The following is a 24,156-nucleotide window of genomic DNA, read 5'->3' as shown; positions in this document are numbered from 1 at the left end:
AGGAATGCAAATCCTAGGATTCAGGATCAGCACAGATTTATGATATCCCACCAACCTCCCACATATAAAAGTGGAAAGAAGCCACATGTTTCCAGAGACTGCTGAGACTGCTCTCAGAGGCACTGTTCCACTCGTACCCAGGTGAGTGGGGCGTGCATGGGTCCTCCACTCAGGGGGCCTGCAGAGGGCGACCATAGCTGAAGAACAGCACCAGCATGGCCAAAATATGCTGCCGCCCCAACTCCCCAAGTGCCACCTCTGGCCCTCCCCCCGTGACAGCTCCATGTTTCAACCACAACACAGACACCTGGCATAAGGCGGCTTCCGAGACCTGCTCTAGGGAGCTGGGGCTGCTCAGTGCCCAGGATTTAGTAGTTATGACATATTTTGAGGACCACCCCTGAAAAGCAGGGATCCCAAAGCAGAAACTTCTCCAGGCCCTGCCTTGAGTCTATTTAAACAACAAACCTGATGGTGTTCTACCTGAAAATTATTGGTGAAATGGCCTCCTTTTCACCTAGGTACCATCTTAAGAAGTTGTGACATTCTTTTCCTATCATCTCTCTTCTCTGTCACTGTGTAAGAGCAATCACAGATGCTAACGGTGTTTTTATACGTTCCTTGGCAGGCTTTCTAGCCCTATTGTTTATGTACATATACTGCAGAGAGGGTAGGGGAGGAAAGGAGAAAAGAGGGCTTCCACCTTTTAGTACATTCTACCTGTGAATGCTCTGTCTAGGCCTTTGAGTGTGGATTGTGGACTGAGTGTGTACTACTATCAAGGAAAAAAAAAGGGGGGCGCCTGGGTGGCTTAAGTGTCAGACTTAGGCTCACATCATGATTTTGCAGCTCGTGAGTTCGAGCCCCACATCAGGCTCTGTGCTGACAGCTCAGAGCCTGGAGCCTGCTTCGGATTCTGTGTCTCCCTCTCTCTCTGCCCCTCCCCTGCTCACACTCTGTCTCTGTCTCTGTCTCTCTCTGTCAAAAATAAATAAACATTAAAAAAAATTTTTTTTAAATAAGTAGGAAGGGGGAAAAGGCTGAATTACTCTTAAAGATATTTTTCTTTCTCCCCTCTGCAGATAAAGTGTGAGTTGCTATTAACCATTAAGGCCCTGAACGATTCACAAGACAGGGTGGTACAAACAATGCACCATGGACTTATACCCTACTTCCATGTGCTCCTGCTCATAGGACTGATTCGGGGGCCTGAATAGGTGGGCTGAATGGGTGGAGTTGCCCAGGGCCTTTGGAATGGTCTACTGAAATCAAGTAAATGTCAATGGCATCAAGACCAAGTTTAATACTATGACCACAAGTCATGGGAAAACGCATGTTTTATAGATCACGGGCTTTCTGAGAAATTCATGAGAGAATAAATATTTTTAAAGAGTAAAAAAGTCAGCCCTCAAGTCTCCAAGGAATTTACATCTTCAGGAAAAATGAGAACAAAGATGGCAAGCACACAGTATTTTTTTTAAAGGTTTTTGCATAGATAATAATGTCCACTAGATTTATGTGTCCATTAGATTACTCCCACCCCAGTTTTTTCCAGTTCTTTGAAGATAAATCTGGATTGTTTAATATCTTTGGATGAGATATGTTATAAAAATACTACAATTTTCCTAACAAGTATTCCAATGTTCCATCTTTATAAAAATAGTTTTAAGAACCTTTAAATATTACATGTGTGGGTTTTGCCACTGTTTAAAACATATGCATGGAAACCACCCACAACCATCTGTGGACTTACTAATGTAAAAACAAAGCAAGATTTCACATTGGCTCTGAACTGCAGGTGCTGGTGTATAATTTATATTATTCATGGTCTCTGCTTTCCTTCCATAGGTGTTCTAGAAAGGGTACAAATCCTGGGTAGCCTCAAAAGACCTATTACTTACAGACATCAAAGTACCCAGTAATGTACTCTCATTTCAATTCAGTGTTAAAAATAGACATTTTAGAATTCAGTCTCACTTGAAATACAGTCAAAACCTCAACTGCTTTGTATATAAAGATTGCAAGGAAAAACACACACAAAAAGTTAACATGCTGATCTCTGGGTGACGGAATAATGGGTGATTTTTATTTTCTACTCTAGACTTGTATATTTTCCTAATCTTTCTAAATGAACCTAGGCTACTTTCATGATCAGAAAAAAACCCAGTATTTTTTAAAGGGGGGAATAATCAAAATATTATCTTATTTCATAAAGAAATGCTATTTCTTATTTTGAAAGTGAATCTATGTGCTTCACAAAGTTGTAATAATACATATAAATAACTTCTGGTCTAAACATTAGAAAAGCTTGAGCCTTTTATGTTCCATAAAAGACACAGGACATAATAAAGTAGCTTTAAAAAACATGTTGATTAGTTTAGGAACTGTACTGTAGCGTTTTTTTTTCAAGTTGACCATTTGTTATTACAGATCATCTCCTTTCCAGTGTAAATGAGTTAAATGTGCAGAAAACCTTAAAAATATGGCTTTGATTCTGTTGTTTCAAAAAATGTAAATCTGCACGTTGAAACAGAAAGCACTTACTCCCTTAAATTCTTCTTGGAAAAAAGGGGTATAGATTATAAATAAAATAAATTATAAACAAAAATAAACTCTAATGTACAACAACAGTTGAAAATTGGAGGAAAAAAACAAAAAACCTGGGCTTCTTTGTGCGTGTTTACACTGGGCAGTCCCTAATGTGCATTTGAGAAAGTGAAACCTACAACTTTAGGAGACTACACGTGCATTCCCCTAACACCTTCAGTCTCAACCCCTAAGGACAATTCAAGAGAGATGAATTTTAAAACAAGAAAAGATTTTACCTACCTTTGATGCCAATCGTGATTTCAGGCCTAAGAACGAATAGACTGTGTTGCTTTCCTTTGATTCAAAAAAACTGTCATAATCCTAGAAAAAAGAGGAAGAGACAACAAACAAAAGCAAATAATTATTGGTATGTGGTGCTTTTGAAAAATTCTTTATGGAAACAAAAAAAAATGTACCATTGCTTCATCCAGGCCAGGGAAGAGCTACATAAATCTACTGGATTTGCTCTGCTTGAGCATAAAACTTTCTCTGAGTATGATGATGAGGTAAGCATGTTGTTAATGCAAGGCCTGTGATAGGACTGAAATGTAAAACACTGACAACACAAGGGAAACCGGAACATGTTCCCTTTCTCTCATGTGCCAAACTAACATTTGTGTAAAATCACTCTAAGATTTTACTCTAGTGCATCAATAGGAAAGGCTGACTCCCAATTCCATTCTTGATATTTTGTTATCTAGGGCTTAAAAAAAAATCACTGGGTAAACACAAAGCCATAAAGGTCTCCATGTGTCAATGCAAGTGCTTCTATTCTGCTTTTGAAGTCTGCCACATTCTTTCAGACTATGTCTTCAGAGAGAATAAAAAGATCAAATAAAAACTAAAGGAAAGCAGATTCTCTATAACATTTATCTTTGCTTCAGACCTGGAATCATTTTTCTCTTTCTACTTTCACAAGAGAAGCCATCAAGAAATTCTGACCAATATGTTCATCAATTGTTTCTTTTCAAAAGTTTGCATATGTGTTATTGTATGGTTTCTGAGTTAGTGTAAAGCAGTCTTAAAATCTGTAAAAGTCCCTTTGATAACTTGACCCTAAGGATAAATATTGCAAGCAGACAATGATCAGAATCATTTTTAGCCATCTGCTGTATAACAGGTGCCTTACAATCAATACTTCATTTAATCCCACCACAGACCACCAGGTTGGAGGCTGGCTCAAAGCAAAGAAATATTGTACCCAAGTTTGATAGGCAATCTGTGAAAAAGCTGAGATTTGGGGCCAATTCTCCCTGACACTGAAATCGATGCTTTTTGTCTTCTGTGATACTTCTTGGCCAAGAGGAAGCCAGCTATGGGGCACCCTGTATACCAGAGTCATTAAGCCCTAATGAATCCACTGCTGAGCCAAGCCAATGGCATCACAAGTACTCCTGAAATCTGTCTAGCAATCTAAACGAGAGACCATGACTTACAGAATAAAGATTTGCTTCTTGCAAAGGATGCCTCAGTGGTGAACAATCTTTTAATTATTTCACTCTGTATAGAGGCTCTCTTGTTCAAATGCTTTAGTAGGTTGAGTCTCATGTGGTTTTGAAGGTAGCTTCATTTTCATTCATGATCATCTCAACCTCGGGCCTTACACTCGATGTTCCTTCTGAAGATCTTCAGGTGGTAGCTCCCTCTGCCATTTAGGATCTGGCCCAATACAGTTCACCTCTAAAGACAGGCCTTCCTTGACATGCTAAGAAGGAGCAATCCATCTGAAGAGGGAGGCTCAGCAAAAACCTACTTCAAAAATGGCATTTTAAGTTGAAATCTGAAGGATGCATAGAGGTGACCAAGTAAAGCACTGGAACAGGGGATTCAGGACAGGGAACAGCACTGATGAAGAGCAAAGCTGGCAGGTCTGACAGGAATAAGCACAGGTCAGACTATGTAAAACCAAGAAAAAGATTTTGAATTTTATCTTAAGTATAAAAGGAAATCACGTGTGGGTTCCAAGTAAGGGAGCAGAATGATCTAGTTTCCTTTAAGAAAATGGAGAATTTAGGGGCACATGGGTGGCTCAGTCGGTTGAGCGTCTGACTTCAGCTCAGGTCATGATCTCACGGTTTGTGAGTTCAAGCCAAGCGTTGGGGTCTGTGCTGACAGCTCAGAGCCTGAAGCCTGCTTTGGATTCTGTGTCTCCCTCTGTCTTTGCCCCTCCCATGCTCATGCTCGGTCTCTCTCTGTCTCTCGATAATAAATAAACATGAAAGAAGAAAAGAAAGAAAGAAAGAAAGAAAGAAAGAAAGAAAGAAAGAAAGAAAGAAAGAAAGAAAGAAAGAAAGAAAGAAGGAAGGAAGGAAGGAAGGAAGGAAGGAAGGAAGGAAGGAAGGAAGGAGGAAGAAAGAAAGAAAGAAAGAAAGAAAGAAAGAAAGAAAGAGAAAGAAAAAAGAAAGAAAGAAAGAAAGAAAGAAAGAAAGAAAGAAAGAAAGAAAGAAAGAAAGAAAGAAAGAAAGAAAATAGAGAATTTGGGGTGCCTGGGTGGCTCAGTCGGTTAAGCATCCAACTTTGGCTCAGATCATGATCTCACAGTTCATGAGTTTGAGCCCCACATTGGGCTCTGTGCTGACAGCTCAGGGCCTGGAGCCTGCTTTGGATTCTGTGTCTCCCTTTCTCTTTGCCCCTCCCCTGCTCTCACCCTGTCTCTCTCTCTCAAAAATAAATAAATATTTTTAAAAAAATTAAGAAAATAGCGATTTTAACTGTGTGGAGAATGGCTCAGATAGGCCAGCAAGAAGGAAAATGGGGAAAAGTCAGAAGAGTACTGTGGTAAATCCAGGTAAGATGGTGGCAGCCTGAACCAGACCAATGATGGTGAAGAGAGAGAGAGAGAAATGCAGACAGACTGGAGACATATTCTATATTCTGGAGGAAGAATTTTTCGTCTATGTGCTGCTGAAGCGAGCAGAAGGAGGAAGAACTGATCATACTCAACTCTGGACAGAGCTAGGGAGAATTAAGACTTGGAGCAGCTCTGAGTTTTGTAACTTGATGGGAAAGACCAGAGAAAAACCAGATATAAGACTAAGGTTGAAGTGGAGTTTCAAAATGTTAAGTTTGAGAAACTATATGAGACAGACAATCAAGTAAAGAAGACACCAACGGGGCAGTTGGAGGTTATGAGAGTTTCTAGTGGCTCTAGGATATTACAGATTTCATAGAATTTTACAGAAAATTTTACAATTTTTTGTAAGAAAAACCACGTCACAATTAATACAGGTCTAGCAGAACTTTTGCAAAATCCTATGAACCAAAAATGTGACAAACATTGTTTGCAACAATGGTATTTTCGAACAGTTGAGTACCATTTCACTGATCGGGGTTCAAGAAATTATCCTGTTTGGTGCATCCTTTCTCTGCCTTTAACATCACTATGGCAAGCAGGTTTCTTACCTGAATATTGAATTGGATCCTCCCAACAGTTTACAAATTGTCATTAAGGTAATTAACTCCTTCCAAAGACACAAATATAAGATTTGGTAATTAACTTTAAAAGCAGAAAAACTGAGGGGTGCCTGGGTAGCTCAGTCAGTTAAGCATCTATTTGTCTCAGCTCAGGTCATGGTCTCTTGGTTTGTGAGTTCAAGCCCCACATTGGGTTCCATGCTGACAGTGTGGAGCCTGCCTGGGATTCCCTCTCTCTCCCTGCCCCTCTCTCTGCCCCTCCCCTGCTCACTCTGTCTCTCTCTCAAAAATAAATAAACTTAAAAATTTTTTTTAAAAATAAAATAAAAGCAGAATAATTGAAAGGTAATTTTTCTTTATTAAAAAAAATTTTTTTAACGTTTATTTATTATTAAGAGACAGAGAGAGCCAGAGCATAAGCAGGGGAGGGGCAGAGAGAGGAGGAGACACAGAATCTGAAGCATAGAGCCCGACCCGGGGCTTGAACTCACAAACTGCGAGATCATGACCTGAGCTGAAGACGGACGCTTAACCGACTGAGCCACCCAGGCTCCCCGAAAGGAAGTAATTTTTAGAGTGAATGTTGGGACAGTGCCTGACACACACCAGGTTAAGCAGATGAATGAGTTGTGTTTGCTAATTAATGACTGATGTTACATGTTTTAGGTAATCTCATATGAGTAACATAATTTGAGTAAGCCCTATTTCTACTCTATTATGGGTTTTTAAAAATTATGTAAATTTGTTTTCTGGTATTTAAAAGTCTGATGAATCTCAAAATGTAAAAGGTTTAATAAATTATTTTTTGTCATATTTAGGCAGAGTAGGTGATGGATAATTTAAAATCTAGTCTTTTTTAATTGTTAATACCTCCTTTCAGAGACAATACATTAAACAGTATGACTGAAATAATTTAAGAGTAAAATAGTATTAGAAATTTTAAAATCATGTCCTATTAAAGCTGTAAGTTCTTATGCCCTTAGGCATTCCCCAATATAAGAGAAAGATCCACTTTCTTATCAAATCCATTTCACGTATCAGGCTTCTATTTTTAAAAATATATTAAGACTCTGTACTGCAAAGTTAAAAGCATTGTATTTTAAAAACCCAATATAAAGTTTCTAAATAGGCTTGCTGAATTCCTTATAGTTAAAGATGCTTTCTCTAAAGTGTTTGTAAATACACATCTGCAAATTACACAATCAACCTTCTATAACTATAAAATATAATGATCAGTTAAAATCATCTTTGGAAAAGGGTACAAACATACAAAGCATATTCAAGATAAAATCGCCCAGTTTTAGAAGCTGGAACATTTTTATCACACATAAGACAAAAGATGAAAAACTCACGTTGTTTTTAGTGCTAACTGCCTATGAAAAGAGAAATTTCTGGACTATATAGGTATGTTATCAACATAACTGAGCACTGGTACTAACGGACCATCTATCTAAATGCTGCAATTTTAAGAAAAATACGGCAAGCTAAACAGCTGTTAAGAAGTGGGAGGCGGGGGCAGTTTCTGTTACCTATACTTCTGTTTGCATTCCAGGAAAAACCAATGTTAAGAGAATTTATGAGCTCATGATAAAATTTACAACAGGTAAAATGCACAATGGTCTCATTCTTCCACAGAGCTTACTTAAGTACATTACCCGTACACCATGATTAGACTATTATGGACTAGACAAGCATTTGAGACAAAGACCTTAAAGTTCTTTGCCCTTTTAGTGTTCCCTAAGAGAACAGTGAGGAAACCCACAGCGGCCACGCTGTAAAGCTGTACTGCTTCCCACGCTTAGTCAATGACAAGTGACAGACTCATATTATTTCCACATGCCAAGGGCATATCCAAACAGGAGGCTGTGGGGAATAAAAACAATACAAGGCCTACAAGGAAACGGCAGCAATCAGTTCTAAATGAGCGAAAGCAAATCTGGTTTACCCAAAAGAAGAAAAAAAAATTTTAATTTTTTTTAAGACTACAAGAATTACTGCTGCTGCTGCTAAAAATGGGCAGAGGCTCATTCTTCCTAAAATTTGTTTCAAGCCTGAGGGTAGCCTCTGAGCAGAATGTCTTGATTTAGTGGGTAAGGACTATTAATGCTATGTTCTATTTTATAAAATCTTGACATAGAAGGAAAAAATAGTTGACAGTTGCAATCCTGGTACAGTATGTAAGATGTATTGTCTGAAACAGCTTCATTCAGCAATTTCTGTGCCAAACACCAAATATGGGTAAGCTCAAAGCAGAGGATTTTAAATTTCTTTTTTTTTTTTTTTTTTTAATGTTTGTTTATTTTTGAGAGAGACAGAGACAGAATGTGAGTGGGTTAGGGGCAGAGAGACAGGGAGACACAGAAGCAGAAGCAGGCTCCAGGCTCTGAGCTGTAGCACAGAGCCCAACACAGGGCTTGAACTCACGAGCTGTGAGATCATGACCTGAGCCGAAGTCAGACGCTCAACTGACTGAGCCACCCAGGCGCCCCAAGGATTTTAAATTTCTAATTCATGTTTAACATTTCTTTTATTTCCTTTTTAATTTTTTTTAACGTTTATTTATTTTTGAGAGAGACAGAGTGCAAGCAGGGAAGGTACAGAAAAAGAGGGAGACACAGAATCCAAAGCAGGCTCCAGGCTCTGAGCTGTCAGCACAGAGCCTGACAAGGGGCTCAAACCCACGAACTGAGAGATCACGGCCTGAGCAGAAGTCAGACGCCCAACCGACTGAGCCACCAGGTGCCCCTGATGTTTAACATTTCTGACCATACTAGTACAAGATAGCAGGGCTAGAGGATACATCTACCCAGGCACCAACTGAAACTGGATGGGAAAAAAACTTTGTACTAAACATAGGAAAAGGAACCAGCAATAACATTTAAAAAAATACCCAGAGGGGGCGCCTGGGTGGCGCAGTCGGTTGGGCGTCCGACTTCAGCCAGGTCACGATCTCGCGGTCTGTGAGTTCGAGCCCCGCGTCGGGCTCTGGGCTGATGGCTCAGAGCCTGGAGCCTGTTTCCGATTCTGTGTCTCCCTCTCTCTCTGCCCCTCCCCCGTTCATGCTCTGTCTCTCTCTGTCCCAAAAATAATAAAAGTTGAAAAAAAAAATTAAAAAAAAAAAATACCCAGAGGAGTTAAGTGAAAAGGCTAAAATTAATTAAGAGAATCTCTTGGCTATTGACATTTATGTCATTCTCCTTTAAGCCACAGGGATTTGGTAAAGTAGATACATACCCTCCTCTATGCTCACACAACTAAACAGCTCAATAGAGATACTAATATCTTTAAAACAAAATAAATATTATGTTTATATATTTTATAATAGTTATTACGGTCACAGAGGAGAATGTGGCTGCTATAATCTTTGCGTGGGGGAGAAATGAAGAAGCTGTAAGAATGCAAATTTCTCTTCATCTCTCAAGGAAACAAATGCAGTCTAATTTTTACATCAAGGAATATAGGTACAATGTGTATTCACAGAGTGGTGGTAACTCAGAGAACTACAAAGAAGAACCTCACAAGAGAAGCTATATCTCATGGGAATCAGGGGAGGGCGCATATAAAGAAAAGGCAGAGGAAAAAGTGTCTTTGCACTTTTGACCCTCTTTACTGTTGTAACACTGAGAGTATTAACATGCCCTTGGTGTCTTAATAGTTTTGTTTTCTTTTCATTAAGTCTAACTGCATACACTCAGAAAGAGAAACATTTTAACAGAGAGAAAACCGCCCATGTGGACACTATTTAAGATCTCCTATTAAACATGCAACTGGGGCAGCCTCAACCTGTCTGGATGAAGGTCTTCAATATTCACAGCACAAGCCATCGTTTTCATGAAAGACGTGTCCCAGGGATTCATCACTGTAGAATACTGCGGCAAACATCTCAGTGAGGTGAAAATGGGAGATTAAACATTTATAGACAGAAGAATAAAAACTACAGCTATATAAAAGAGATAAAACCGCAAAGAATATCTAATTAAATTGTTATGCTTCTGGGCATACAGCTGATCAGCAAGTGATAAAGAGGAATTTATATCACCCCTTTCCCCACCACCCAACCTTCTTCCTTTCCTAGTATCTGTGAGGATGCCATATAAGATTATTTACAGTAAAACATTTGAAGATTCTCCTTGATTAGATAAGTTATCTTTTAGAAAGAAGGCTTTGAATAGAGATCTTCAAATTCAGATTAAGTTTCTTTTTTTTTTTTTTTTTTTTTTACTGTTTATTTTTGAGAGAGAGAGAGAGAGAGAAAGAGAGAGAGAAATAGCAGGGGAGGGGCAGAGAAAGAGGGGAACAGAGGATCAGAAGCAGGCTCTGCACTGACAGCACAGAGCCCCACATGGGGCTCAAACTCACGAACTGTGAGATCATGACCTTACACTTAACTGACTGAGCCACCCAGGCACCCCTCAGATTAAGTTCCTAAGAAAATTCTACCTGTGAGATAGGTGAGTTTCTAATTGAGGTGATTTTCCAAATAGATTTCATTGTAAAATTTAGAAGAAGGTTCAATAAGCTTCCCTTTGAGACATCTGCCTTTGACTTTTATTAATAAAATGGGAATGCAAATGCTCAGAACTGACAAGGCGGGGCTGAACAGAACAGGTTAGCTACCTGCTCTGCTGAAAACATCTGTGCAGCCATTCACCCATTCACATGACTAATTCTGGTAAGTATGTTCTGGGTTCCTAACACTATGCAGATACTAAGATAGACATGCCTGCTGAGGTGAGCACAAGGAAGCTTGGAGACTGGCTGAGGGGAAAGACATGAAAAAAAAATTTATGACATAAAGGTCATAATAGGAATGAGGCACAGGTTTGCTGGACCTAGGGGAGGAGCAGTGATAACCAGAGCCCTAGTTAATTAGAGAAAGCTCAATAAGAAGGCCCATTTGAATTGAGTTCTGAGAGAGAAATAGGGCAGAATTAGATAGGAAATAAAAGTCACAGGATTTAGTAACCAAGTGGGTATTGAGGCAAAGAAAAGTGAGTTTGGGGTAACTTTCAGGGCCTTCCCTTAAATATCATGTAGATGATGTAGTCATTAAGCCTACATAAATAACATTCACATTTTAAATGTTTATTTTTGAGAGAGAAAGAGAGAGACAGAGTGCGGGGAAGAGACAGAGAGAGAGAGAGACAGAGGATGTGAAGCGGGCTCTGTGCTAACAGCAGACAGCCCAATGGGGGCTTGAACTCACAAACTGCAAGATCATGAGCTGAGCCAAAGTTGGACGTTTAACTGACTGAGCCACCCAGGCACCCCAAAACATCCATATTTTAGAAACAGAGCACAATCTCCTGTGAATAACAATGAAAATTTTAAACTTTAGCTTCTTTTTTTTTTTTTCTTTTCCTTATTAACTCCAAGCAGAGTTCTAGTAACACAAGTCACTGCCAGTCAGGCTTCCACATAGGCCAAAATTCTCACTATGTTCCACTCCATATATCCATCCTGCCAGATAATATACTTGATTTTCACAGAGGAGATCTGGAAAACAGCTAATCCTGTGTTTCTCAAATGTGACCACTAAAGAACCCCAGGAGGTGGAGGAACTATGAAGGGACCATCTAGAACAGGGGTAAACTATGGAGGGGCTTCTGTGCTGAGTGTGGTTTGACATTTTTAAATGGTTAGAAAATAAAACAAAGACAACCAAACCAAAAAAGAAGATGCAGCATAGAACTGGTGGCCTGAAAAGCCTAACGTATTTACCAGGGGGCCAATCCCTGATCTAGAATATTGGAGAATATATTTTGAGGCAGTTTCTATGAAAGCGAAATTCTTTGAAGTCTTGTTCCATCTTAAAATTCATGGAAACCCAGCATCCTGCCCCATAATATATCAGTGTTTCTTCTATTAAAAAATGCTTTTGGGAAGTGCCTGGGTGGCTCAGTAGGTTATACATCTGATTCTTGATTTCCGCTCAGGTCAATCTCATAGTTTGTGAGTTCGAGCCACTGACAGTGTAGAGCCTGCTTGGGATTCTCTCTCTCACTCTCTCTCTCTGCACCTCCCCTGCTCATGCTCGCTCACACACACACTCTCTCTCAAAATAAATAAACATTCTTTAAAAAATATGCTTTGGCAAAGAACTCAAAATCTTCAAGCCAAATGTTGCTCTGGGCAGATAGGCAATCTTTATTCTAGAACCTTGGGCACCCCTAAGAAACTTAACTTTGGTTTTACTAGCAATACATATAATAATCATCTCGTTTTGACTTTTGCTAGTTTTCATTTCACCAAGTGACTTTTTCTTTACTTTGAACCCAGCTTCTGGGTTCAACAATAACCCTTTACATCTTGATAATAGTATACCCCCAAATATTTTTGCTGTTTGATGACTCTAAGGGAAGAGAGAAAAGTGACTCTAAGGAAAGGAAAAAGAGTAGAATAGCTTAAATGAGAATGTACTTTATAAAATAACATTCTTCACAACAGCTTGCCAGTTGCAAACAATTATTTCAAGTGACTGGAAACAACTAAATAGTCCACAGTGAGGGAATGATTAAGTTAATTATAATTATCCAACCCAGAGAATAATATGTAACCTCTAAATATATGCTTACAATGACAGGGAAACTATTTTTTTTAGAGAACAAAGCAGGGCACAAAATGGTATATATAGTATGATCAAAAATAGGATTTTAAAAATTTTAATCAATTTGTAAGAAAAGAGAAGTTGCATTGACCAAATGTTTGCAGTTGTATTCAAAAGGCAATATTCATTGTCCCCCCTTCCTTATTCTCATTTTCCCAATTTTCTCTACTTCCATACTCATTTTCGTGCTAAGAAAAAAAGAAAAAACAATAACGTTGGATAACCAACTCAATATGAAAATCTCTTTAAATATCTCTTTCCAACAACTTCTTGGGAGACTTTTGCTGAAAGTCATTTCTTATATTTATGTGTGGAGATGTGTGTGTGTGTGTGTGTGTGTGTGTGCATGTGTTCAAAATCAATATATTCAGATATAGACATATATGTGTGTTCAAATTCAATATATTCAAATTCAAATATTTAAAAAAATATAATCATATGTATGAATCAGGAATTTGAAAACTGACAATTAAGGGACTTGGTTCTGCATGCTTCAAAAAGATGTCTAAACACACTTAAAATATGTTATCCCAAGACAATCTTCTCAGAAGTCTTACATAACATTGCATTTGGAAACAATACAACTACATACATTTAGGTGCTCTGTGGTTCTTTAAAGCTTCCACCAATGGTAAGAAGCCACTAACACATCTCCTTGTCTCCTTTCACGGGAAAGAAAAAGATGCCACAAGGAACCACTGCTGGTCATTTAGCCTTTCTGAAACTCCTTAAGAGTAATCTAACCCATCTCTAGTCTACTTTCAGGCTCCAATTAACCAAGGTAATATGAGGAAAGGCAGTCAGAGTTGGCCCGCAAATCATTACTTGACCAAACTAGTCAACAGCTTTAATGTAAACGTTATTTGATTAGCAGTAGACCCAATGCTTAGGTATAAATTTAACATCTTACAAGTATCATCTAAAAGTACCAAAAGAGTAATTCAATAGTTTTAAAATATAAACAATCTTATAAGTTGCCCCATGGAAAATGATCAAAATGGTTATTTTTCTATAAAAATATTCTTCCATTGGGGTGCCTGGGTGGCTCCATCAGTTAAGCATCCGACTCTGGATTTCAGCGCAGGTCAGGATGTCACATTTCGTGCTGCAACACGGAGACTGCTTGGTATTCTGTCTCCTCTCTCTGCCCCTCCACTGTGAGTGCATATGCATTTTCACATGCTCTCTCAAAATAAATAAACATTTAAAAAAAAAAAAAAACCCTCAACGACAAAAAATCAAATAGCCTGATTAAAAAATGGGCAAAGAACTTGAATAGATATTTCTTCAAAAATGATAGACAAGTGGGCAATAAGTGTATGAAATGCTCAACATCACTAATCATCAGAGAAATGCAAACCAAAATCACAATGAGGTATCACCTCACACCTAAAACATGACGAAACAAACAAAAGAAAATAACAAGTATTGGTGGGGATATAGAGAAGTCAGAATCCTTGTGCACTGCTGACGGGACTGTAAAATGGCACAACCACTATGGAAAACAGTATGATGGTTCTTTAAAAAATTAAAAGTAGAACTACCATATGATGCATATATATACACATATATATTGTGTATGTGTACACACATATATATTGGGACATAGATTGTGTATATCTACACACATATACATTGGGATTGTTGCATTTTACACACACACACACACACACACACACACACACACACACACACCTGAAAGCAGAATGTCAAGGAGTTATTTCCAAACCTATGTTCAAAGCAGTACTATTCACAATAGCCAGGAGACAGAAGCAACCCAATTCATCAACAAATGAATGGACAAAAAAATATGGAATATACACACAATGGAAGACTTAAAAAGAATTGAAATCTTCTCACATGCTTCAATGCTATAGGAGAAATGTTTGTATCTTCCCCCAAAATTCACATGTTGAAATCTTCATGCCCAAAGGCCTTTAGGAGGTGATCAGGTCATGAGGGTGGAGCCTTCAAGGATAGGAGTAATGCCCTATAAAAGAGCTCCCTTGTCCCCTTTCACCATGGAAGGAAGTTGGCAGTCTACAATCCAGAAGAGTGTCTTTGCCAGAACCCAACCCTTCTGTCACCCTGATCTTAGACTTGCAGCTTCCAGAACCATGAGAAATACATTTCTTGTTTGGAAGATACCCAATCTGTATATATAACCCAATTTTTGTTATAGCAGCCTTAATGGACTAAGACATACAACATGGATGAACCTTGAAGACATTATGCTAAGTGAAGTGACTAGTCACAAAAGGACAAACATTGCATGATTTCACTTCTTTTTTATTATAAAAAAAAATTTTTTTTAATGTTTATTTTTGAGAAAGAGACAAAGCATGAGTGGAGGATGGTCAGAGAGAGAGGGAGACACAGAATCCAAAGCAGGCTCCAGTCTCTGAGCTGTCAGCACAGAGCCCAACACGGGGCTTGAGGTCATGAATCTCGAGATCATGACCTGAGCCAAAGTCGGATGCTTAACCTACTGAGCCATCCTGGCACCCCTGTATGATTTCACTTCTGTGAGGTGTCTAATGTAGTCAAATTCACAGATAGAAAGCAGAATGATTGTTATCAAGGTCTGGGGGGAGGGGACAAACAGGAGTTATTTAATGGGTATAGAGTTTCAGTTCTGCAAGATGAAAAAGTTCTGGATATCTGTTTTACAACAATGAATATATTTAACACGACTAAACTGGACACTTAAAAGTAAGACACTAAGTATTACAATATATGTTTTTCCACAATAAACGTTATTAATAAAAAATAAAATAAAAATATATTTTAAAAATCCAAAACTTTTTTTTTTTCCTGAATAGGAAGGAAGAAAAGAAATGAACGGGTAGTAAACATTTTCCTTCCGTGCAGATGTGTGTATTTCATTTCTGGTGTACTCCACACAGGCAAGTTCCACAGAGAGAGAACAAAAAGTTTAAACCCTAGACATGAGGACCTGAGCTTTCCAAAATCCAAATCAGACACTAAAGCCCATCAGAAAAATCTAGGTGCTAGGATGTTTACCTTTAGGTTACCCATTTCCAGAGAAGACTCTTGCTCATGGTACGGCTACTCCCAGAAAATAGCAAGAACAACCAGTCTGTGCAATTTGGATTCCTGACCACAAACAACCGAAATGGACATTAGCAACTTAACAGGAAAAGAATTTATGGCAGTACAGTGGGAAGTTCTAAACCCACATTAAAGCTGGAGAACCAGTTTATAAGAAGAATTTCTATGTCTGGGTAGCCAAGAACACACCCAGGCCACACCCAGGGTCGGCCCCATTAGCACACCAGCCATGGCTATCCCTGACCCCAAGACCCCTGTCCAACTGATCCTGTGTTTCTACATTATACCCTCAATGTTCAAATTCTGGGGTGGGAAGAACTGACTGGGCATGCCCACGAGCTTCCATTCAGTGGGGAATTCTTACAACAGACGGATATTCAAATACTAAAGGGCAGAGAAAAGGAAATTACCTGCACTGATTACCAAGTAGCTTAGCAAATGTTTATGTCTCACATGCCTAGCTCACCCAGTTTAAAATACTACAAAGTAGTAAGTTTCCAGCCAATTCCAGGAAATAGGAGAATCTTCATGCTCATTGGATCCTGTCACTTGCAATGCGGCAGGTTTCCACGAGTTATCCAACCAGATCAGACCACTCATAAACTATCACTGGGTAAAGCAAGATGCACAGGGGCGGGTAGGATGAATGTGACCATGGTTAGTTGCTCTCTAATGCTTTTGCTTTTGTCAAAGTCGAATTTACTTGACCGTGATAAGAGCAGACACTGTCTTCAAAACTCCTGCTAGAACAGACTATAAAGACAGAGCGTGGACTGGCATTGCTGTCACTGTCACCATAGGACTAACATTGCTCAAGCAGAGAAGATGCCATTTATCCAGCACAGTTTAATCAATGTGTAAGCCTCTAGTCGGCTCCCAGACAGTCTATCTGAAAAAATTTCCATAGACTCTGTAGAGCAAAGATACACAGAGATTTAGAAAGTCGTAGAGAAGTGAAAGCAAGGTTAAGCAATTAACTTTACTTCGCACTACAGTCTTTTATTCATTCATACATTCCTCTATCCAAAGGGCTCTCAAGACTTCTACTTTCACAATGATAGAGCAAAGATGTCTCTTCCTTTATCTTGAAAAATCAACAAGAGTTTTTTTTAAAAACAGAAACACATTTTTAAAAATTAAAACAGGAGACATCTTATAGCTCTGAACCACAACATACGCAGGAAGTGGGGAGAGAGACAGTGAGGGGCATCAGAGAGCAGAAGATGGGTCAAACCTCAGTGTTTGTAGAGCAGCATCAACAAGACACAAGCTGCAGGGCTCCAAAGACATCAGGAGCTGGAGGCATCAGCTACTGTGAGGGTGGGGTGAGTGGCCAAAGACAAGAAAACAGGGAGATGGTTTGAAAGTCTACATAAGCAGCAGTTAGATTCCAGGGTGCCTCACTCTCCCCCAAAGGAGCTAGAAGGTACACCCTTAATAAACATGGCTTCTGGAAGCAACAAACTTAGAAACGCCAGAATGGAAGACAGTGGGGTTTCAACAGGGATATGAAGAGAAACTGTGCATGGCAGAGAGGGAGAGCCTCCAGTGTCTCACCTACATGTCCAGAACTCCAGTAGCCAGGCTGATATCCCCAAAGCAAGAGACTGAAGGGCCATTCTCTGGAAAAGCTAATCTATCATCTGAGAAAAGACCCACAGATTTTATTATCAGTATCTGCAATGAGAATGCTAACAGGCTACCCAGTCATCCCTACAGGGAAGTGGGGGAAGGGAGAAACAAGCCCACATGGGTATATAAGGACACCTGCAGCTTCTAACTAGCTTTCTAGTGCCTCACCTCTTAAATAAACAAAAGACCAAGATCACCAGAGATCTGAGGGAAGCCTACCACACTTGAGAGAAAAGACCAAAATAAAGTGAAAACAAGGGAATTAGTAGGACAGGGACAGTACTGATAAGAGAAGACCGCAAAGAAATCATATTTAATATCTCACTGAGCTAAGATCTGGTATTCATCTCATAAAGGTGCATTATTAAAAAGAGAAAACCAGAATGTAAGGAAGGGAAAAAAAAAAAAAGATGACATAAAAATTCAATGAAAAAATTCAGAGGTAAGCTAAAGAAATCTCCCAGAAGTAGAAACAAAGAGGACAATAAAAAAATATATATATTAGAAATTCGCTGTAAGAAGTCCACTATTTAAATTCATGTGTATTCCAGATAAAGAGAACAAGGAGAAAAAGCAGGGGAAATTTTTCAAAAAAATGCTACAAAAACATTTAATACTCATGTAGTTCTTGGAGAAGGACCTACTGAGCACTCAGCGCTGTGAATGAAAAATAGATAATAAAACTTTAGGATACACATATGATAAGAGATTAAAAATCTGCATAGAAGAAACTGGCAAAAACATACAAATGATCAAGAAAAATGTCACCAGACTTCTCAACTGCAGCACTAGAAACCAGATGATAATGATGCAAAGCCACCAAAATTCTTTCCAACCTAAAATTCTGTAATGAGCCAAATTACCACTCACCTACAAGACCACAATAAAGGAATTCTCACACCTGCGAAGGCTGAGGAAAATAAAGCTGTGAGATTTTTGTTTTAAGCCTTCTAGCCCTATTTGACTCACAGTTTTGCGTTGTTTTGAACTGTACAGTTCACACACATTCTCAACTATGCCTCATTCTGGTTTGCAGGTACAAGAGTACATTTTCTAGGCCTTGTAATCATGAATGGGATGCACCCTCAGTTACCACATACTTCCCCTAATAAAATATGAGATCACGATACTAAAAAATTCCATAAAAATAGTAATCTTTATTCTTATATAATGTACTTAAAAAGTATTTTATAGCCACAAATATCATGTGAAGTAAAATAGATATTATCATCCTTTGCTTCAAGATGAGAAAACTGAGGGACTCCTGGGTGGCTCAGTCAGTTGAGCATCCAACTCTTAATTTTAGCGCAGGTCATGATCTCACAGTTCGTGGGATCGAGCCCCACGTCAGCCTCTGCGCTGACAGCATGGATTCTCTCCCTCTTTCTCTGCCCCCTCACCTACTCAGTCTCTCTCTCTCAAATTAAAATTTCAAAAAAAAAAAAAAAAAAAAAGATGAGAAAATTGATTCTTTAAGAGAAAAATGACTTTTCAAAGGTGTCAAAGCCAACATAAAGCACTGGAACTCAAATCTAAGTCTAGTGCCATGTTTGGGATTCTCCTCTGACATGAATGTAGGAACTCTGTGCACAATCTTTATCTCCTTCTCTCTTATGTACATGGGAATGGTTTCATCTCAAGGTATGATAAGCACTATTGTCCCTTTTCTCCACTCTTCTACAACCCAGCTATTTATTTCACAGTAAGCACCTCAGCACTGTTGGCCCTTCCCCTTCTCCAGGCCATCCTTAAAGAACTGGAGTACAAGTCCCAAAGTAAATACTTACGTATATACTGAGAGTATAACAAAAGGCAAACCTTAACTACTCATTAGAAAGAAATTTCTCAACTTTTTTTCTTAACCCAGTGAGAAGGAAAAGAGATAATCAGACAAAAGTGACTTCATCTTCTCATATGCTACATACAGGAAAAAGGCACCTAATAATGTATTTTTGATGTTCATAATGATCCATCTGGCTCATTATCATAAAAAAAAAAGAAACTCTGGTTTATAATCAGTTATTAACAGTTTTTTATACCATAGAGGGATAAAGATTCAAGGATAATTATCCCGTCCACTCTGCTCCCAAAATGTATTAATCAAGAAATATGCTTCAAGGGGCACCTGGGTGGCTCAGTCAGTTAAGCGTGCGACTCTTGATTTTGGTTCAAGTCATGATCTCACGGTTCATGAGTTCGAGCCCTGCATATGGCTCTGCATTGACAGTGCAAAGCCTGCTTGGGATCCTCTCTCTCCCTCTCTCTTTGCCCCTTCCCTGCCACTCTGTCTCTCTCTTTCAAAAATAAACCTAAAAAATCTACATGCTTTAAAATTTAGAGCACAATAAACACACACACACACACACACACACACACACACACACCCCTTCCTTTCTCACCACTTTACCACTTTCCCCAAACAGACGGGAACACTAAGACATGTATGTATTCACATTCACACACAGTCTGCAACCTTGGACTCATATACCCTTCTATTAGACCGTGGGCCTGAATGGCCCAGGGTGAAGAAAGCACAGTCCTCACTGAGAAAACCCAACTTCACTCTGGTTAACTGTGTTTTCAATCAAGCAAAGAAATAGTGTGGTAACAATCCAGCTACTTACTCCACAGTATCGGTCACCATTAAATATCTGAGGTGGCAGAGGATTGCCCTGAGCAGGCTTCTTTTCTGGGGGGATGTTTTTGTACATCCATTGTCTTTGTTCTTCTGACATTGTGATATCCACCTCCTCAAACTCTATCTTGTTGGCTTCCAGAAATCTAACCACATCCTGCTGTTTCTTCTTTATCTAAAGAGAGAAGACAGACAAATGAGAAATGCTTATCTGAAACAATATGCAGATATTTCCAAATTGAACTAGACTTGATTTCTCATGGTCAGAGGTCACCGATGCAAAACCAAGAGGCAATTTTAGCAGGCACCAGGCACCGTCCACTCACTGGGTATCCAGCAGAAGTCTAGACAAGTCCTGACACGATGATTTCTTCACCTAGACTCCCCAGAACACTGGGGCACAGCCCTGATCACCTGGAAGGATCAGATTATGCATGAGGTGAGGGACTTCGTTCTCAGAGGGACACAACCACTGCCCCTCCCAGTTACAGAAGCTGACATTTACAGTCATGAAAACTCCCTCTGCAGAAACCATTTGAAAACCAGGGAGAGCCCATATGAGATGTCGACATTTCATTGATTCCTGGGAGCAGCAACATTTCTATTCCCCTCAGCAGTCTCTTTCAGGTATTCCACAGCGGTAGCCACTGTCATGAAAGCATCCTTTCATCAATTCAAAAGAGAAAAATGTTCTCCACTTCTAAGGTGAGAGTAAACAACAAGCATCAGCTGACTTTGAACTCTGTATTCCTTAACTCTCTTTGTTCCTCTCACCTTCATGTTTCCTTCTTCAGTCACTAGGGGTCAGGTGTGCTCCTGAAGAGCTGCAAACACATCTGTAGGTTTTCAAAATCTTATCGGTTTTATTTCAGGGTACATATTAAATAATTCAGATGGGGCAACAATATTCAATATCTTAAACACAGCATGTAAAACAGGAGACCACACGCCTGCTTTTTCTAAATGATTCTAGGAAATGTACGCAGAGACTTAACACAACCTAAGTGGTGAAGTAAATTTTATAAGGGCCAAAGAAAAGAATCATTTTGAGAGGGCAAGCCGCCAGAAAGACCTCTCATCTAGAAAATAAAATGCTTGAAGAACAAACTTTCACATACTGATTGCCTCCACCAATTTCCTCCAACTTCCTCTCAAAAGCCTCAATGACATGTGCTTCTGAGATGGAAATTTGTTGTAGGTCATGAGCAAAGAGATTCTGATCACTGGGTTGAAGTCTATGAATGAGTAACAAGATTGTACAGTTAGCATGGACAGAAATACAAAGCTAGCAAAATAGAGTATCTTTACCCTCGATGATATGAGAAAACAAGAGACCTAGTGTATGGTTATAGATCAAAATGGATACATTATCTTGTTTCTTGAAGGAAGCTATTTCTCATTTCTGAAAAAGTTAACTTTTTTCCCCTGATACACAATTTTCAGACATGTAGTTATGTTATTTTGAAACTTTGGCTTGCAAAAAAAGTATTATCCATACTATTTAGTTTCCCCTTACAACCCTACAAGGCAGATAAACAAGGTTGATGCTGAGGTCAAAACTGGTCACCTATTTTCATGGAGGTCTTAGTACGTATTCTTGTCAAGATAATCATGTCATTCTCCTATTTAAAATCCTTCTTTAATGAGTCCCCATTGCCCTTGGAAGAATACATACATTTCTTAGCATAGCACAATGTCCTTCATGATCCACCTCCTTTGATTATAAGAGCAAATGTATTTGCATTTTTAAAAGTCTAGAAATTGTAAAACAAGCAAACTGTCAACATTTAATTAGAGGAAAGGGTCAAAAATTAATTAGAGGAAAGGGTTTGGATTTAATGTCCATAGGTAGAACTTTACATATCCAACATATTTCAAATATTCATGAGTGATCAAAAGTGAACCCGACACAGTCAAACCTTAGTTTTCCATATGATGTATGTACACATAATATCCACCCCACCTCCACGTCTACCTCGAAAGGTGAATACCCTAAAACTCACATACTCTTAATACTAGGCTATATCAAAGACACACGGTTTCTCTACATCCCAGCCCCCTACCCCTAGCCCTACACACACACACACACACAGCATTTATTGCTTAACTATAATCCCCTACTGCTCACTGGTCATTCCTTTCATAGGATCACACTCAATAAAAAGAGCTGGGTCTTGCCCCTTTCATTCAAGAATGTACCCTGTGTACTGTCGTGTCATTACAAATTTTTCAAGGGCACTTAGGTGGCTCAGTCAGTTAAGCCTCCAACTCTTGATTTCAGCTCATGTCATGTCTCATGGTTCCTGGGATTGAGCCCCTGAGCACACTCTCTGTCCCTCTTTCTACCCCCCCCCCCCCAGCTCACATACACACTCACTCTCTGTCAAAATGAACATTGTTTTTTTTCAAAAGCATGAATTTTTATATCTGCCTAGCAACCTATCATGTAGATGTTTTCAGTCAACTACTATTCAATTATTGGTATTTAGCATATTTGTAACTTCAGCACCAGAAATATCATGTAGTGAACATCTTTACTTAAAAATCTTTGACAGTATCTCTCAATACTATTTTAGGACAAAACCCTATGAATGAAACTCAGATCAAAGGGCAGAGATGTTTTTCAGGCTCCTGGTGGACCCATGCTAACCTGCTTTTCAACAAATCCTTGTCAATATGTTCCCATTAGCAATGTATGAAAGTGTCCATGTCTCAACACCCCTCCCTCCTTACAGCCAATATCTGAAAGATGTATCACAGAATATTAAAATCCAAACAATGGGAGGTGACGGATGTGTTAATTAAACTAACTGTGGTAATCATTTCACAATATATACAAATATCGAATCATTATGCTATATACCTTATACTTATAGAGTATTATATGTCAATTATATCTCCAAAAAATTGAGGTGGTGGAAAACAAACTGGTTGCTGTTAAAAAAAAAAATTCAAGGGGCTCCTGTGCGGCTCAGTCAGTGGAGCGTCGTCGTGCTCTTGATTTCAGCTCAGGGTAGGATCGCAGGGTCACGGGATTGAGCCCCATGTCGAGCTCTGCACTGCACATGGAGCCTCCTTAGGATTCTCTCTCTCTCTCTCTCTCTCTCTCTGTCTCTCTCTCTCTCTCTGTCTCTCTCTCTCTCTCTTTCTGCCCCTCCCTGACTCATACATGGGCTCCTGCACTTTCTCTCTCTCTAAAGTAAAAAATAAATAAATAAATAAAAAGCATCATTACACACTAACACTGCTCAAGAAGCAAAGGACAGTTACTAACAAAGGTCAGAATTGACAGCAGCATATGGAGTAAAATGTAAATAATGATATCTCTGTTTTAAAAGAGGAAAGCAGGGGAGGCACCACCAGGTTTGGGCTTCAAAGAGATCACTTTAATACTATGCAACTTAAAAAGAAAAAAGGAGGAGTTCTGTACATACTCTTAACACTGCTATGAAAAGATCTCCAAGACAGATTAGTAAGTGAAAACACAAGGAACAGAACTGTGCATAGACTAGGAACATTTTTTAAAAATAGAGAAAATAAAAGAACACATTTGTACTTACGTTAAAATAAGCTGTGGAAGGTTATATAAAAAACCAACAGAAATAGTTGTCTGGGAGCTAGGAAAGTAGGGACTGGGGGGGACGGAGGAAAAATGGGAGCAAAAGTCTTAGCTCTCTACGTGTGTAAACTAAACTTTTTTGCACAGTGTGAATATGTTAGTATTCAAAAGATTAAATACAAGAAAATTATGTAGAGAAAGAGAGCTTCACATAGAAGGGAACAGGAGTATATAGCCATAGAGATGTAGTATTTTATATAAATTGGGTTTTCTTTTTTTTTTTTTTTTCAACGTTTATTTATTTTTTTGGGGACAGAGAGAGACAGAGCATGAACGGGGGAGGGGCAGAGAGAGAGGGAGACACAGAATCGGAAACAGGCTCTAGGCTCTGAGCCATCAGCCCAGAGCCCGACGCGGGGCTCGAACTCACGGACCGCGAGATCGTGCGTGACCTGGCTGAAGTCGGACGCTTAACCGACTGCGCCACCCAGGCGCCCCTAAATTGGGTTTTCCAACAGGACATGGAAGCCCCACAACTCAGAGCACATTGTTACTCGTGGGCCTTCATGTTTACTCACACTTCCTCTAAGAAAGGCCAGATGATGAAAAATCATTTTTTTTTTTAAAAAGAGCTAAGGCCACAGAAAA

At 39.1% G+C, this 24,156-nt stretch overlaps 1 protein-coding gene across 1 annotated transcript in view; it reads right to left on the bottom strand.

The window, feature by feature from the left end:
• Positions 1-24,156, bottom strand: part of SH3BGRL2 (SH3 domain binding glutamate rich protein like 2) — a gene marked incomplete at its 5' end in the record, with an annotated part of 57,701 nt that overhangs the window by 2,257 nt on the left and 31,288 nt on the right. The window contains 2 exons of the mRNA XM_045500923.1: positions 2,830-2,910; positions 19,939-20,124. Coding sequence (XP_045356879.1) covers positions 2,830-2,910; positions 19,939-20,124 — 267 coding nt within the window. The remainder of the gene's footprint in view (positions 1-2,829; positions 2,911-19,938; positions 20,125-24,156) is intronic.

Source organism: Leopardus geoffroyi, chromosome B2 (genome assembly GCF_018350155.1).
Source record: "Leopardus geoffroyi isolate Oge1 chromosome B2, O.geoffroyi_Oge1_pat1.0, whole genome shotgun sequence".
NCBI lineage: Eukaryota > Metazoa > Chordata > Mammalia > Carnivora > Felidae > Leopardus > Leopardus geoffroyi.
Note: the sequence above shows the minus strand (reverse complement) of the source record. Positions and strands in the feature narration are given on the sequence as shown.